This window comes from Lates calcarifer, linkage group LG17 (assembly GCF_001640805.2).
Source record: "Lates calcarifer isolate ASB-BC8 linkage group LG17, TLL_Latcal_v3, whole genome shotgun sequence".
NCBI classification, from domain to species: domain Eukaryota; kingdom Metazoa; phylum Chordata; class Actinopteri; family Centropomidae; genus Lates; species Lates calcarifer.
The window spans coordinates 26281798-26297589 of record NC_066849.1 but is presented as its reverse complement, the minus strand read 5'-3'; the positions used below and the strand labels follow the sequence as shown (position 1 = coordinate 26297589).

General features: G+C 42.9%; 1 protein-coding gene across 1 annotated transcript in view; it reads right to left on the bottom strand.

The window, feature by feature from the left end:
* pik3r3b (phosphoinositide-3-kinase, regulatory subunit 3b (gamma)) overlaps positions 1–15792 on the bottom strand; it is a 170757-nt gene that overhangs the window by 116049 nt on the left and 38916 nt on the right. The window contains exons 3-4 of the mRNA XM_018688208.2: positions 1082–1156; positions 398–475 (exon numbers count right to left, since the gene is read on the bottom strand). Coding sequence (XP_018543724.1) covers positions 398–475; positions 1082–1156 — 153 coding nt within the window. The remainder of the gene's footprint in view (positions 1–397; positions 476–1081; positions 1157–15792) is intronic.

The following is a 15792-nucleotide window of genomic DNA, read 5'->3' as shown; positions in this document are numbered from 1 at the left end:
TTGCTTTCCTGTGTCTTCGGTTTTGTCTTCTGTTGCAGGGCTTTTCCCTTCACCCCTTTACTGCCTGCTTCAGAGGTCTGACTGTTTCATGCTAATTCTGTACAGCTGCTCTTAGTGTATCACATGTTGTACACAAAGCTGCAGCTATCTTTATACCAGCAGAGAGTGCCTTACAAATAATATAAGAGGACTTTTTACTCCACATGAGTCTAGGAGAGAAGCAGCTAACTGTGTCAGAGTGATGCTCAGAGGGAGATACTGAGCCCAGCACATCTTTATATGTTATCCATGTTTTATCCAACCAACGGCCCAAAACCCCGAAATATTCATGATGCAGCAAATCCTCACATTTGATGACATTTCTTCAATTAACCAGCTGATTTCATGTAGTGTGTACCTGAGTCTAGAGCCTGCCGCAGCTCCACAGGTCCACCAGAGGCTGGAGGGGCTCGATACAGAGACTCACTGTTCAAACCTGCAGAGAAAACAAGAGGTGGAAGAATGAAGAGAAAGTCAGCAGAGAAAATTGCTGCGTGTCAGCCTGAAAATATGTTTTTCCTTTAGGCTGAGACAGACTGATGCACATTATGCTTTACAAATGATATAAAGTCTCCAGGTTACAGTTGGTGAGATAAATTACATTTTTCATACAGTCCTGCTGAATTATAAAATGCACCAGCTGCTGCTCGCAGAACACAGAAATATTCCATATTTATTCATTACATCTTATGCAGAGGAGATTCAGCTTTTTTTAATAAAGAAAAAAGAATAACCCACTTTAGAAATGAATAACTGTAATTACAGCTGCCAGTCTGAGCCTTACTCTATCACTCATAAACACACCTCGAACACTCACACATCAACACGTTGTATCCTGTTTGTTGAACCTAAAGATAAACAGAAATATAAACATGACAACATATCAGTGCAGTGAATGTGTCCTGACGTCACAGTGGGGTTGCCAGGTTTGGAAACATCGTGGCTGTGCAGAGACCAAAACCTTCGCTCATCATCATCTGACAACCTGAGCTACGGCCGGAGAGGCTGGCATTCACTCCACATCTGTAATCATGCCCCTCACCATGTTTCTCGATGGCCTCAATGAGTCTCCAAACCACCACAGGAGCCGCTTCAGACAGAACGTCCACCTCCACACCTGAGAGAGGGAGAGAGAGATTATTATTAATTATATTTTTATATTATTATTAATTAATATAAAAACAACCATGCTTCCCTTTATGAGTCTCTCTCTTATGACACCCTCAACTGTTTATTTATTAATGATGAACAACAAACTCCATTCATTTTTAACGTGCCTGCTCTTTGCTTCACATAAACAACTTCTTTTTTAACAATAGGAAAGAAAATCACTGGTTTGTCTGCTGTCATACACCGGGAACAAATACTATACTATACTGATACTATACTACTTCTGTACTGTACTACTATACATGTAACTCATACACGAAATATGAATTGATTTTCTGAAACCAACAGCCATCAAACATTAACAGGAACTTGGTTTTCATTTGCATACTGTGTTTCACATTAAACTGTAGGTGTGCTGCAGCGGCTCATGGACACACGCAGGAAAACAAAAACAAGAAATAAGGAAGTAAGACAGTAAAGGCAACGCTGATCAGGTTTCTAAAATGAAACACTTTTCAGTCATTAGAGCAAGAGCACTCTCATCACTATTCCTGCTGTTAATCCCAGTCACCAGATGAACCTGAGCTTGTGTGACTGTATGTGTGTGTGTGTGTGTGTGTGTGTGTGTGTGTGTGTATGCCCTCCAGGGTGACCAACACACACACACACACACACATACACACACATAGACCCTGTAAATGTCAGTGCTGAGTTCATGCTCAGGTCACAACTTTACATGCCAAAGGCTGATGGCATGACCCCACAGTAAAAAGACATACACACACTATGAATGTCTTGTTTATACAAAATAAGACAAGACAGAAAAAACTGCTCATCTGCAGCTTGTTCTTCGTGCTCTGAAAACTTACAGCCAAACATTTCCCTGGAGATCTGTGGTTCCATCCGCAGAGAAAAACAATAGAAATAAAAAAGAAAACAAACAAAAAAAACAGGAGTTGGCTGGTCCGTACATTACCCATCTTAAACACAGTTTCACATGTGAGAAGTTTATCAGGACCATGAAAACTAATTGTGGGAGTGGTGGCTCAAACTGACCATAAAAATAATAAAATATCTGAAAAAAGTCAATATTGTGCATGTATTGCCTGACAGCAGCAAATCAGCTGGAGTGGATGTGAAAAGGTTAAGCTATACCATGGATCTGATTATAACCCAGCAGCACAAACTGTCATAACATCCAATACTGGGAATCAACTAGACAGAAGAGAGAGAGAATTTTCCAATGATGGATTACCAAACACACTGAGCAGCTAATGCAGGGTAATGCAGGGTGTATTATGATGATGCAGAACATGGAAGCTGGAGTTGAGGTGATGGGAGTATGAACAAACCCAATGCCTTCATCACACATATGATGAGGTTCAAGTTGGGAGAACATTGTTGGCAAGTGAGTGAATAAAACTGAAAAACTCACTTCTTCACTATTATATATATTTAAGGATGAGAGGTAGTAAATCCTGGGCACCAACATTTAAACAAAAAGAACTGACACAAAGAAGAGAACGGGACGTTGTCTGCAAAAGTGGCTCCACCAGGAATACAGGAACTGAAATCTGTACAGTTTCCAATAAACTCCATCAGTACAATGTCACAGTCTTGTGGCTTTTTTTTAACAGAAACACTGTTTTTATTCAGTATTTTCAGTGGCTTCTCTTGATCACTGTCAGGCTTCTGTCAATGAAACGCAGCACTTTGAATATTTGACATTAAAAGGGAGCGATGACGCCCTTTGATCGGCAGGAACCAGGGCTGCAACTGATGAGAAATTTCAGCACTGACATTGATTAACCTGATAATGAACTGTGTGGTCAATAAATGTCAGATAAAAGTAGATACAGATATTCAGATTACTATCACATACATCAAGGAGAGGCAGGAGAGCCTCACTTTTCTGTGACTAATTAATGGACCAATAGTTTCAGGTCTAGATGGAACATAGGAGGTAAGTTGGAGTGCTGTTTGCTAGCGACGAAAACAGAAATAAAATGTGTGATGAGTGTGACTCCACTTGTAATGATATAATGCTTTTCTATATGTAACCTAACCTTATTCTCCCTGTTTTACATTGTACAGTGTCGTCTTCCTGTCAAACCTCCACCGCTGTACCGTTAATAATCTGCTCATGTTTCCCTCTCCTTCCTTTGTTCCATCTCTCCTTCTTTCTTCTTCCATCTCTCCGGCCCCGCTCACGTTTCTCCCCTCTCCTCCCTCATTTCCCTTACGTTTCGATCTCATCTCCTCCCTCTCTCTCCCTCTCTCCCTCTCATCCTTTTAATCGTCCTTTTTTCCGCTCATCATTTTCATCCCTGCTCACTTGCGCTCTCTCACCCTCGCTCCCCGGCTCAGCTCTTCCCTCACTCTTTTGTTGTGCTGTTGACAGTTGTGTCATATCACAACACGCACACACACGTCACACCGAGTTAAGTGACACTTGTCCTTTGATGCAGATGCGCGCACACACACACACACACACACACACACACAAACACATAATCCAATAATCACATTAATCATTTGTCAGGGAAACAACATACATATCTGCTGTGTTTACAGGTGTACAGACCTGTATCTGCTGCACTGGATGTGTTTATCTTAAGCCACAGTTGTAGGTATTGTTTCAAGTGTGTGTGAGTGTGTGAAAGTGTGTGTGTGTGTGTGTGTGAGAGAGCGAGAGAGAGAGAGAGAGCAATGAGAAGCGGCAGAGGAATTTCCAGAGATATAGGTCGTTAAATGTACAGTGCTTCCATTAACGTCACTGTCACAACACATCACAGAGGCAATATCTCACCCAGAGGAGAGGACAGGAGAGAGGAGAGGAGAGGAGAGGAGAGAGGAGAGGAGAGGAGAGGAGGGAGAGGAGAGGAGGAGAGGAGAGGAGAGGAGAGGAGAGGAGGAGAGGAGAGAGGAGAGGAGAGGAGAGAGGAGAGGAGAGGGAGAGAGGAGAGGAGGAGAGGAGAGGAGAGGAGAGAGGAGAGGAGGAGAGGAGAGGAGAGGAGAGAGGAGAGGAGAGGAGAGAGGAGAGGAGAGGAGAGAGAGGAGAGGAGAGGAGAGGAGAGGAGAGGAGAGGAGAGAGGAGAGGAGAGAGAGGAGAGGAGAGGAGAGGAGAGAGGAGAGGAGAGGAGGAGAGGAGAGGAGAGAGAGAGAGGAGAGGAGAGAGGAGAGGAGAGGAGAGAGAGGAGAGGAGAGAGGAGAGGAGAGGAGAGAGGAGAGGAGAGACGAGGAGAGGAGAGGAGAGAGGAGAGAGGAGAGGAGAGGAGAGAGGAGAGGAGAGGAGAGGAGAGGAGAGAGGAGAGAGGAGAGGAGAGGAGAGGAGAGGAGAGAGAGGAGAGGAGAGAGGAGAGAGGAGAGGAGAGGAGAGAGGAGAGGAGAGAGAGGAGAGGAGAGAGGAGAGGAGAGGAGAGAGGAGAGGAGAGAGAGGAGAGGAGAGGAGAGAGGAGAGAGGAGAGGAGAGGAGAGAGGAGAGGAGAGGAGAGAGGAGAGGAGAGGAGAGGAGAGGAGAGAGGAGAGGAGAGAGGAGAGGAGAGGAGAGGAGAGGAGAGGAGAGAGGAGAGGAGAGAGGAGAGGAGAGAGGAGAGGAGAGAGAGGAGAGGAGAGGAGAGAGGAGAGGAGAGAGAGGAGAGGAGGAGAGGAGAGGAGAGGAGAGAGAGAGGAGAGGAGAGGAGAGAGGAGAGGAGAGAGGAGGAGAGGAGAGGAGAGAGGAGAGGAGAGAGGAGAGGAGAGGAGAGAGGAGAGGAGAGAGAGGAGAGAGGAGAGAGGAGAGGAGAGGAGAGGAGAGACGAGGAGAGGAGTGGATAGGAAGAGAGATGAGAGAAAGAGAAAAAAAGAAGAGAAAAAAGAGGACAAACAGTGGAGAAGTGGATAAAGGAGATGAATGGAGGGGGCAAAAGCAAAGAAGACAAAAGAGGACAAGAACCAAGAGAGAAGAGAGGAAGACAACAGAGGACAGAAAGAGGAGTAGAACAAAAAGCCGGAGGAACAAGGGAGAATAAGACAAAAGAGCGTAGAGGACAAAAAAAGGAAAAAGGATGAAAAAAGATGATAAAAGAGATAGAAGTGGATAAAAAAGAAAATAATGGGACAAGGAGAAGAATGAAAGAAGACAAAAGGAAGAAGAAGAGAAATAGCAGGACAAATAGAGAGATGGACAGAGGGAGCGAAGAGGACAAAAGAAGACAATGACAAAGAGTGAGGAGCGGAAGACAAAATAGAAAGTGCAGATAACAGAAGAGAAACAAAGAGGACAAGAGAGGAGAGGAGAGAGAACAAAGGAGAAGAAGAGAACAGAGGACAAAGACAAGAAGAACAGGACAAAGGAAAAGAGAAAGAGGGAAGAGTATAAAAGAGGACAAACTGAAGAGGGGGAAGACAAGAACAGAAGAGGACAAACCATGGAAAGAAGGAAGGAGGGACAAATGCAAAGAGGACAAAAGGAGACGAAGAGAAGAGAAGAGCATCGGCGATGAAGCTGAGCAGTGGTTGAGCTCTGCAGCAGATCCTCCTACCACCTCCTATAGAGAACGTATGGAGCTGCACACAAAGACTCCAACACACCAACACACACCAGCACACACAGACACACACAGCTGGCTACAGACTGGCTGTGAAAGTCAGATCAACAGGCAGACACACACTCTTAAACACACAATAAACACTGCACATACACAAACTGTGACAGTGAGAGAGACAAAGAGATGGGAATGCATAAAACCAGTGTGTGTGTGTGTGTGTGAGTGTGTGTGTCATTATACAGTCGCTCCCCTCCACCTGCCCCCCCACCCACCCCCCGGTCACTGAGATGTTCTGTCATTAAAACATGCTCCATTGCACTATACTGCATAGACCCTATACTGCACTGGTATACACACTCATAAACACACACACACACATTCCCCTACTCTACTCGCTGTTATTCCCCTTCCTGCTGCATGGACACAAAGAGACAGATACTTACATGAAGATGCACACGCACACACACACACACACACACACACACACACACACAGCTGTGTTCTCCCCACAGACAGCTGTGTTCTCCGATCAGCAATGTTTGAAAATGATTTATTGATCAGTGGAGTTGGCATTATGAAGTAGACCCTGAAAACTGTTATTTTCAATTTTCTGTGATAATACACACACACACACACACACACACAGAGAGAGAGAGAGAGACATACACACAAGTGCACAAAAACCTGAACATGGAGATAAGAGAGTGGTGTTATAGATTGAGATGCCTATATTACAGCTGAGCCGTGCAGTGCCTATGGGGCTTCAGTTAAACCATATATTATGATATGCTCTCTTGATGTATAATACATCAAATTTAGGTCAAATACTTAAACACTGAGTGTGAAAGGGGAAATTCATTTATTTTTGATGTTCATGGGAGATTATATGTAAGTTTGATCTTTTTGGTCCCTCTGCAGAGACTCACAGTCTCTGATCTTTCTCCCTTATTCTCCATCAGGCAGGAGAGGTGGAGCAGGCAGCGTTCAGTGCTGCAGTAACCTCCAGTGACACTAGGGGGCAGCTGACTCCAGACCTGGCTGGACAGTACTGTGGCCTTTTAGATACAGCAGTCAGATACAGCAGAGTCGGGGGCAGTTAGATCAATCGAGGGGATTCTGAATTTTTCCAAAATGTAAAAACAAAACAAAGCTCAAGTTTTAGCTTCATTAAACCACTGAATCCATGGCAACATTACACTTCAGTTTAAGCAGACATGCGGCTCTGGCTGGTTTACTTTTTGTCAACACTGTTTGTGTGTGTTTTGTCTGATCTGAAGTTTGTTTTCCCACTTGGTGAAAATGACTCCTCAAACTTAAATCTAAATTTTGCTTATAAAATATCATTTGGCTTTGGGAGAAACCAGACTTCAGCCATAGTCAGCACATAAGTAAAGCAGAGTCAGGCCACTTCCTTGCTTCAGCGTGTCCCCTGTACCCTGACCAGACGCCCTCTGTTTGTCCCGATGTGCCTGCAAAGTCAAAACCAAACATGAGTTCACAGAATCCCAGTGAGATGCCCATCTTCCCTCTGCCTCTGCACTCTGCTTGTTCTGTGATTTGCTGAATGAATGCCAACTCTCTCTGGATTTGTTGTGAGGGGGTTTTTTATTATTATTTTTTCCTCTGCTGCAGCCAGACCTTTTTCCTGTTGGGTTAAAATGAAGTGTAGGTCTGGATATGACACAGATAGACAGGTAGGCAGAAAAACAGAGAGAGGGAGAGATGAGGTGCAGAGCTGAGGTGACCTGCAGGCTGCTGGAGCGTGACGGCTGTATCCTGTTACCAATGTGAAGGCTTGAAATGACAATCTCCTCTCTACCACTGCTCATATAATTCTTCTCCTCTTCCTCCTCTTCCTGATTGTCTCTCTGCTCTCTCCATCTCTTGCTCTCCTGCTGATCTCCCTCCTCTTCTTTCCTTTGTCCTGAAAAAGTCTTTGTTCATGATCTGCTGTTCTTTTTGAACACCAAACTTGGGATACATGAGATAAAACAAGAAAAGCTCATGTTGAATATTATCCTTTTCCCACGTATCTGTGCTTGAAATAAATGATCTGATTCTACAAGTGGAGACACTGCAGGAAATACTTTGACATGTCAGACTTTCATACTCTCTCTGCTCTTATTTTGGTGCGTTGGTTGCATTTCACTGTATCGCTGCAGTTTAGCAAACAATTAAGAGCTAGTATAAATCTACTGTATGTGCGTGTGTGTTAGCTCATGCATAAACAGCAACGTATGTGAGCGCTGCACAGGTCATGGATGTGCTGTCAGGGATCAATAAAAATCCTGTTTCTTAATTGGTCAGTTTACACAAATCAAAGAAACAGTGCAGGGCCGATACAATGGAGAGGAATGAAATGAAAAAAGACACGTCCTTCCAGAAACAATTGGTTTATATAAAAAACTCTTCACCTTTAAAACAAGTTGTAGCTCTTGCTTTTTTAAAATTCCAGTTAGTGCAAAGAGCCTGATGTTTCTTCCTGCTGTGTGTTGAATCTTAAACAGTGCGCTGGGAAGACCCTCCACAGTGGTGATATTAGTGGCTAAGCCTCCATAAAAAGCCCAGCGAAACCTTGATCCTCCATCTCCTCCTGGCCAATCTCCCATGACAGCCTCCTGGTTGAGGAAACACTGCCTCTGTGTTCCCCAGGGGCCCCGACAGACAACCAGGCCCACAAGGCCAGCACACACTCATTCAGGCTTACTGTACAGTGTGTGCACACTCACAGACACAGATACACACATATACATACATTAGCATACATGCATACACATGTAGGCATGCAAACATGGATGCTTCCTTTGTCTGGAAATGTAACTTTCAATCTAAAAGTCTCTGCTTGTTAAAGCACTGATTTACATTCATGAAGCACAAACAGGCGACACAAGCTAAATGCTACAGATGACGTCTCTCGCCACAAACAAATACAAGTCATTTGTCTTCCTTTGTGACCACATACACTCCAGTGTTACATGACTGTACTCAATATGCATCTTAAATGCACATTATGTCTGTCTTCTAGGCATTTCCTCTGTAATGTGAGGATCTATTTGTGCTAAAGTATGTTGATGCATATATTCATTTCATCTGTCATCGCCTTGACTTTTGAAATCACTTCTATTGTTTGTGTTTGTTCACAGCTTCAAGCAAACAACAGACATCAGTCCACATTAAAGGAGACAACATGCAGCGATCCACACACCACCTCCTCTGTGGGTGTGTGCACGCACTGTCCGCTACAATCAGTGTGTCCAAGTCTGCACGAGCATCATTGCTGAGCATCGTAGCAAACACACAGGAAGGCTGCTGAGGAGAGTAGGAAACACAGAGTGTGACGCTTAAAACTTTCACACTTTGTTTCTTATAGCTTCTACTTGTGTTTATGTTCTTATGGCCTGTATAAGTATGTTGGCTAACCAGTCATCAGCACGTATTATTCACCTTGTGGTGCATTGTGGGCACTCACTTCCCATCTGCAGTTGTTAGTTACCTTTATGCACCATCTCCTACCAAAAGACAGTGTTGGTCTCTTTTAACCGTGACTACAGTCGTTCCCCACCCTTCACCAGTTTCCAAAAGTGGCACTTTAGGAAACGCATGAATCATTTTGGAAGCTGATGACAAATGACGTGTTTTGTCATTGAAGCTGAAGGAGCAGACACCTGCAGCTCTACAGGTCTCTGTGAGTTCAGAGCTGAACGCACCCTCGGTGCTGATGCCAAAGAACGAAACGTGTGAAAGTCTGAGGCCACAGTGAGAAGTCTGTGACCTTTGTGACTCAGTGATTCTGTGTGATTCAGCCAAGTGTGATTTAAATCACTGCTGAGCATTTTCCAAATCAAACTCTAAGTTTTTAGATTGATTTTCTTCCCAGCATGCATTAGGCTCAGATCATTTCAGTAGGCTATATAAAAGTCAACTTGCACAGACGAGTAATCCATCACAGAAACCAGTTCTGTCACATTTAGATTTTTTAGAGTCTGTTGGTCTGTTTGGTGAACTCCCCCTCCCATGGACATTTGGACACCTCTGGGAGAAACCTGTTTATCAATGCAGGAATTAAAATTATTCTTATTATTTATAATTTTCATCCTCTGTGTTTCTTTTAGACTTCAGAGTTGAAGAAAAACGAACCGAATCAAGTTACAAAGTCTGTGTCCTTCTCGTCAGGAAAAATATTTCAACCAGATGTTCTTTCCTCTCTAATGTTTTCAGAGCTCACTAATTAAACTCATTTCCCATCTAATCGTGTATCTCATTATTACTTCTACATAAAAGTATAAAATACCAGTAATGTCGCAGCTCATGTAATTCCAGTCAGCAGCTGGTCTGATTAACAGGGACCCTACAGAGCTGCTTTAGTTCATCCTCTTTTCCCATTTATCACTCTGATAGATCACCCACCCCTTCTTCTCATCATCAAACCAAACAACCTGACATTCTGTTCAGCAGGGTCTACATTACTAACGGTTCCTGAGGACGAGCCACAGGTTCACATTCATTTAACAGACTTGTGTCACAATGAATTAACTCTGTTTGGGTCTGAGCAGGCAGAGTACAGTAAGTTTACCAGAGCTTGTTTGATGAAACACTGAGTCATTTCCTGGGTGCTGTTTGTTTCCTTTTCCTCATTTTAAGTTAAGTTTTGTTTCTTCTGTTAAAGAAGCTTTAAAAGACAGAGGGTTGAAACTGCTCCTAAATGAAGACTGTCTGCAGCTGTTCAGTATCATCACTAGTTACTGTCCACAGACCTCACAGACACCAATATTAATGGTGTGTTCAGGTGCTCACTCAGCTTACTTTTTGAATTTTGAATTTCCAGTTTATCAATCAAGACGTTACATTTAAATATCAATAAAGTCATAAACCCAGCAGCTGAATGGAATCTCGACACATTTACATAGTTTGTGTATTCAGGTAGTTTTGATGTTTTGAAGCGAATTCAAACCAAAATCTGAGCAGAGCCTCTGCAGTGATGATGAATAATTAATAATTCATCAGGATAATGGTGTGTGTGTGTCAGAGAGCCTCACTGAGTGTGTGTACATTCATGGGTGTGTGTTTAGGCGTTTAACCTAATGCAGCTCTCAATGCAAGAGAGCGTTTTCAATACTGTATGTGTGAGTGTGAGTGTGTGTGTCTCCTGATAACACACCAGCCCTCGCTGATGGGAGATGTCTGAGTGGCCTTTATTGATTTGTTGCTCTGTTTGCATCCTTCAGGAATAAAAACTCTACATCACTTAGATCAATGAACAATGCCTGTGTGTGTGTGTGTGTGTGTGTGTGTGTGTGTGTGTGTGGTGGGGTGGTCACATTACTGCAGGCCAAAGTGATGAGATCAGAAGAACACTGTCCATCATGGTGGAGTGCATGCCCAGCCTCGTACACATGTATTTGCACTTGTACACTTGTGAGGACCTTCACTGGTCTCTCTTTCCAAACATAACCTCACATTCTAAACTGTTCTCACTTTTCAGAAGTTACTTCATTTTTGACCAAATGTACTTAATTAAAACAAAAACCTTCACTTTGAAAAATGTTCTCCTCGTACAATAATGTTCTGACTTCACAAAAATGTTTCCAGTTTTTTTTTAAGTGTCCTTACTCTACAAAAGGCCCCCACTTTCCAAAAATGTCTTCAGTCTCACAGTTAAGAAACTTTCCTTCATTTATTATCCACAATAAGTCAGAGAATTATTGTGCAAAAAAACAAACAGAAGAGAAGAAGAAAAAGAACAAAGAGAAGATGGAACAAAACAAGTGTCATCAGTGCTCAGAATGTGTGTTTGAATCCTGATGTGTTGCTGCATTAAGCATGAAGCCTCCTGTCCCGCTGACCTCTGACCCTCAGCGTGTGTTTGTGCATGCATGATATGTGTGTCACATTTCACTTGTGACAATTTACATGTATGTATGCAAGCAGCAGCTCGCCATACATTTGAATTCCTCTGTGTGTGTGTGTGTGTATGTGACAATTCATACTGCACTCAGATCCCAGTCAGTGTGTTTCTGTGTGTGTTTCTGTGTGTGTGTGTGTGTGTGTGTGTGTGTTGCAGCCTTTGGCGTAGAATCCAGGTTATTTCTGCCTGAAGCTTTTGCCTTTGGCTGAACTTATCTGGTAAACTCCCATCATGCGTCTCTCTTTTTATTGGCCAACAACTGCGAGAACAAACTAGAACAAAGTGTCAGAGCCAACCGGAGCAGGAGCCAAGAGGCCGAGCCCTGAGCAAGGGTGAAACCCTGGGCAGAGGGTGTGTGTATATGTGTGTGTGTTCATGGATATATTTGGAGATATTTGTGTTTTCACCACAGTCATAAAAAAACGATCAATGAAATATAGAAAAATTCCTGACTTGGTTTTGGATGCCGTATATAAAAATTATATATCAGGTCACCACAGTTCCAATCAACACTTCAACCACTGTTCTTAAACAGGGCTAAAAGTATATTTAACTGCAGGTAACCATAGCAACAGCAGTGGTTAAGTGACCGTAAATCAAACATTAGAACATGGAGGAGGATTTTAAAGTGACCGCAGTGTAAGAGACATCATGTTTTCTATGGTCTTCTATTAATGCACTTTTCATTAATATTTTAGTTTTTAATCTGTTGTCACTTTTGGTCTTTTGAGGTGACTGGTTAACAATAAGAAAAATATTTAAAAATGTCAGTGTTGCTCTTTAAGTGAAGCATCTGCCACAGTTCAGGATCAGAGTGCAGCGACCACAACCTACCTATTACATTTTTCTTTTTAATAACATACAGTATAATGCAGTGTGTGTGTGTGTGTGTGTGTCTGCATGTGTATTCACAACCATACATCACTTCCTGATGTACCATTTGTCTGTATTATCCATTAATGAGAGCACAGGAGCCGACGTGCATTCACAACTTAACACAAACACAGTAAAATGAAATCTCAACACTTTTCCGGTCTTGAAAACACCCATCAGCAGATTCCTCCTGTTTTCATGAATACAAATAAGCTCGGTGGCCATCAACCTTTAACCATTTCTACTCACCTTCTGCAGACACACAGAGCAGCGTGTTCAGAGAGACTCTGATACAGCAAAAGCTTTGTTTTTCTGCTCAGTGTGCAGGCTCGCCTTGAAGGGCAAATGAGCAGATTTATATAATGTGTCTCCAGAGTCATTTTCTGCAAGATCTAGAGATATAATGTGTAATAACTCTGACTGTATCAGAGATATCCACATGGATGGAGGAACACCACCTTTGAACTAAACCTATCTACAGCCCCTTTTACACAGAGATGCCACTGTATTGTATTATAAGAGGCCCCCTCATTATGCTGCCTGAATCAGAGAACCAAAGAACATAACACCACCCCAGTGTGTGCTGTTTGACAGTATGTTGGTGTTACATTAAGCTGTACCGAAACATACCCTAACCACGAGACAAAACTTCTAAAGGGAAGGAAACATTACACAACACCGGCGCTCTGAAATCAGAGTTGTGTCTGCGGCTGTCACACCATGCACAGTCGTTTTTGATCATCCCAAAAGGTCACGTCAGTCTGCTGCTCGTGGACCTCCACTGGCTTCCCAAACTCAAGCCACTAATGCCTGTCCACACAGTGACTTCTCCTTGAACTCATTCACTCAGGTTTATGCTCCTTCTCAGCCACTGTGTTCCTCCCAGGATCGTGGTCTGCCACTGCCACACACGTCACATTTATGTCCTAAAATGAAATATACCAACTACAAGATAAAAAATACATATAATAAATAAGCTGTAAATACAGATCACATAAAGCTTACCAGACGTGCACACAGAACCTCCTGAGAACACACAGGCTTAGACCACACAGAGACCATCCAAACACACAGTTAAAGACTAAGTGTCAGCTGCCTATTGAAGTGTGTATAATCCCCTATAGTGAGCTGTCCTATATATTGTCACAGTAATTGCAGAGAGGTAAACAGCAGCAGCTCGCTCAGCGCTCAGGGCTGATATGATACTGTATGTAACAGAGCTGTGGGCACTGACTCACATTAATATTTGACTAGGACTGTTGACATGCTCCGAGCGCCTGTACTGGTCTCTCTTTGTCTCTCTCTCTCTCTCTCTCTCACACACACACACACACACACACACACAAGAGAGCCTCAGATCTGCATCACTCGGGGCAATCTGTCGTTCTTTATGTTGGAACAAAGCTCATTAACGGAGGGAAAAACAAGACAAATCTCTATGATAAATGAACACAGTTATAGAGACAAACACACACGCACACACACGCATATAGACACACACACATGGTGTATATAAAGAATGTACAAAGAAATGTGGCAGACAACCACACTCCCTGTGGACAACATATTAAAGGCCCAGTAATGGCTTGCTTTTCTTTAAAGAGACTCTTCACACAAATTACAAAAATCCTAAAAATTCCCTCTTTATATCTTTACGCACTAACTGAACTAACTGATGCTGATTGTGATGCTTTACAGAAATGACAAAACAAAACAATGTTCTGGTTGATTCTGCATAATTAACAAACCTCATCAACCTTTTCATTTGAGTCAAAGTTATTGTGAAGATAAAACTGCTCCTGCATCAAAGCTCTGCTAACTCTGATTGTATTTTGCTGGAGGCAGAAATCTCTTTAGCTCTATTTAGTGTTTTATTTTTATTTTCTACTATTTTTTTTTTGTTTCATCTTGTTAACACTCAGAAAAGTAAAAAGTGAAAATGAGGAATTTCTTGTAGGTGGAAGTTGTGTTGCTTTCCCACTGAGCCTCAGTGTCCATCATGTCAGTTAGTGTTTATTTTTAGCTCAACATCATATATAATGCATCAGTGTGTTTTGCACGCCCAAATTACTACTGCCCCAGCTGTCTGAGAAAACCAGCAAACAAGTTCTAATCCTGAATAAGTAAATTCAGCACTGAGCTGTTAGTGAACATCACATTTCTTCTCCTGCAGATTCCATCGCAGCAGATTTCCAGTAAAACATGTCTGGATTCTTTCTCTCTCTTTCCAGGAAGTGTCTCTAATTTCTTCTCTTCTCTTCACACTAACACCCTCCTCGTTCTCTCTGTCTCTGCGGGCCGGGACGCTGACAGATTGCTGTTGACCCCCATCACGGCTCTCTGACCCCGTCCAGTTTTTCTGGAGGCAGAGGGAGAGCAGGAGCGAAGCAGAGGTGGTGACAGCCGATCGGCAGTGAATCAGTCTGTCTGTGTGGAAACCTCAAATCAGAAATTCAGGCCTTGTTCACTTTACCACTTGATTCACTTTGTCTCTTTCCTCTCATGACTATGTAGAATTTGATCAAGTTCATTATGCATCTAATCAGCCCACTCTGCTGCAATCAAGCACTTTAATTAAAAAAAAACCCTCCAGTCAAACCTCAAACGATGGATGGAAATATGATATTTCTGTTAGTTCCTTGTATAAATGTGAGGGAGGTTACAGTCTCCTCATCGCTCTGCTCAGATCTGACCTTTTTGACACTGAAGTCCAAATTGAAAATCTTTTCCTACATTTAGTTTAAAGCAAGTGAGATAAAACACAACTCTGTTCTATTGGTTCTTGCTGCGGGGCATCACAGGATGTGTGCATGTGTATCGAGGATCACAATAACTGGCATCCTGTCGTTGCCAAGGTCAGTGCAGATGCAACATGAGTGGAAATGTGCCGGTATGAGCTGCCCTCTCTAAACTGCTGTTAACTGTTGTTCTTCAGCCAGATGGACAATGACATTATAACAACAAAGCACCAACAAAGTAGGTGGTTACTGAAAAATAAGTCAGGTTACAATTCAACAAGCTTGATGCTGTTTGAAGAAGCTGCAGCCACAGAGAGGAAAGAAACAACAGAATGAACGACTCAGTTCTTCTGTGTACATGGCTCAGTTTCACAATAAACAGCACAAGCCAGTCATTTATAGAGTAGCTGTATCTGCAATTCAGCACACACACACACACAGGAAATCGATTGTAATTATATGAATCAGTCAGAGTGAAACAAGGTTACAGTCCGAGCACAACCCTCCACACTGCAGTGATCAGCTGATGTTATGTCACAGTTTGGAATCAGTCACGGCGTTCAGCTGTGACACACACACACACACACACACACACACA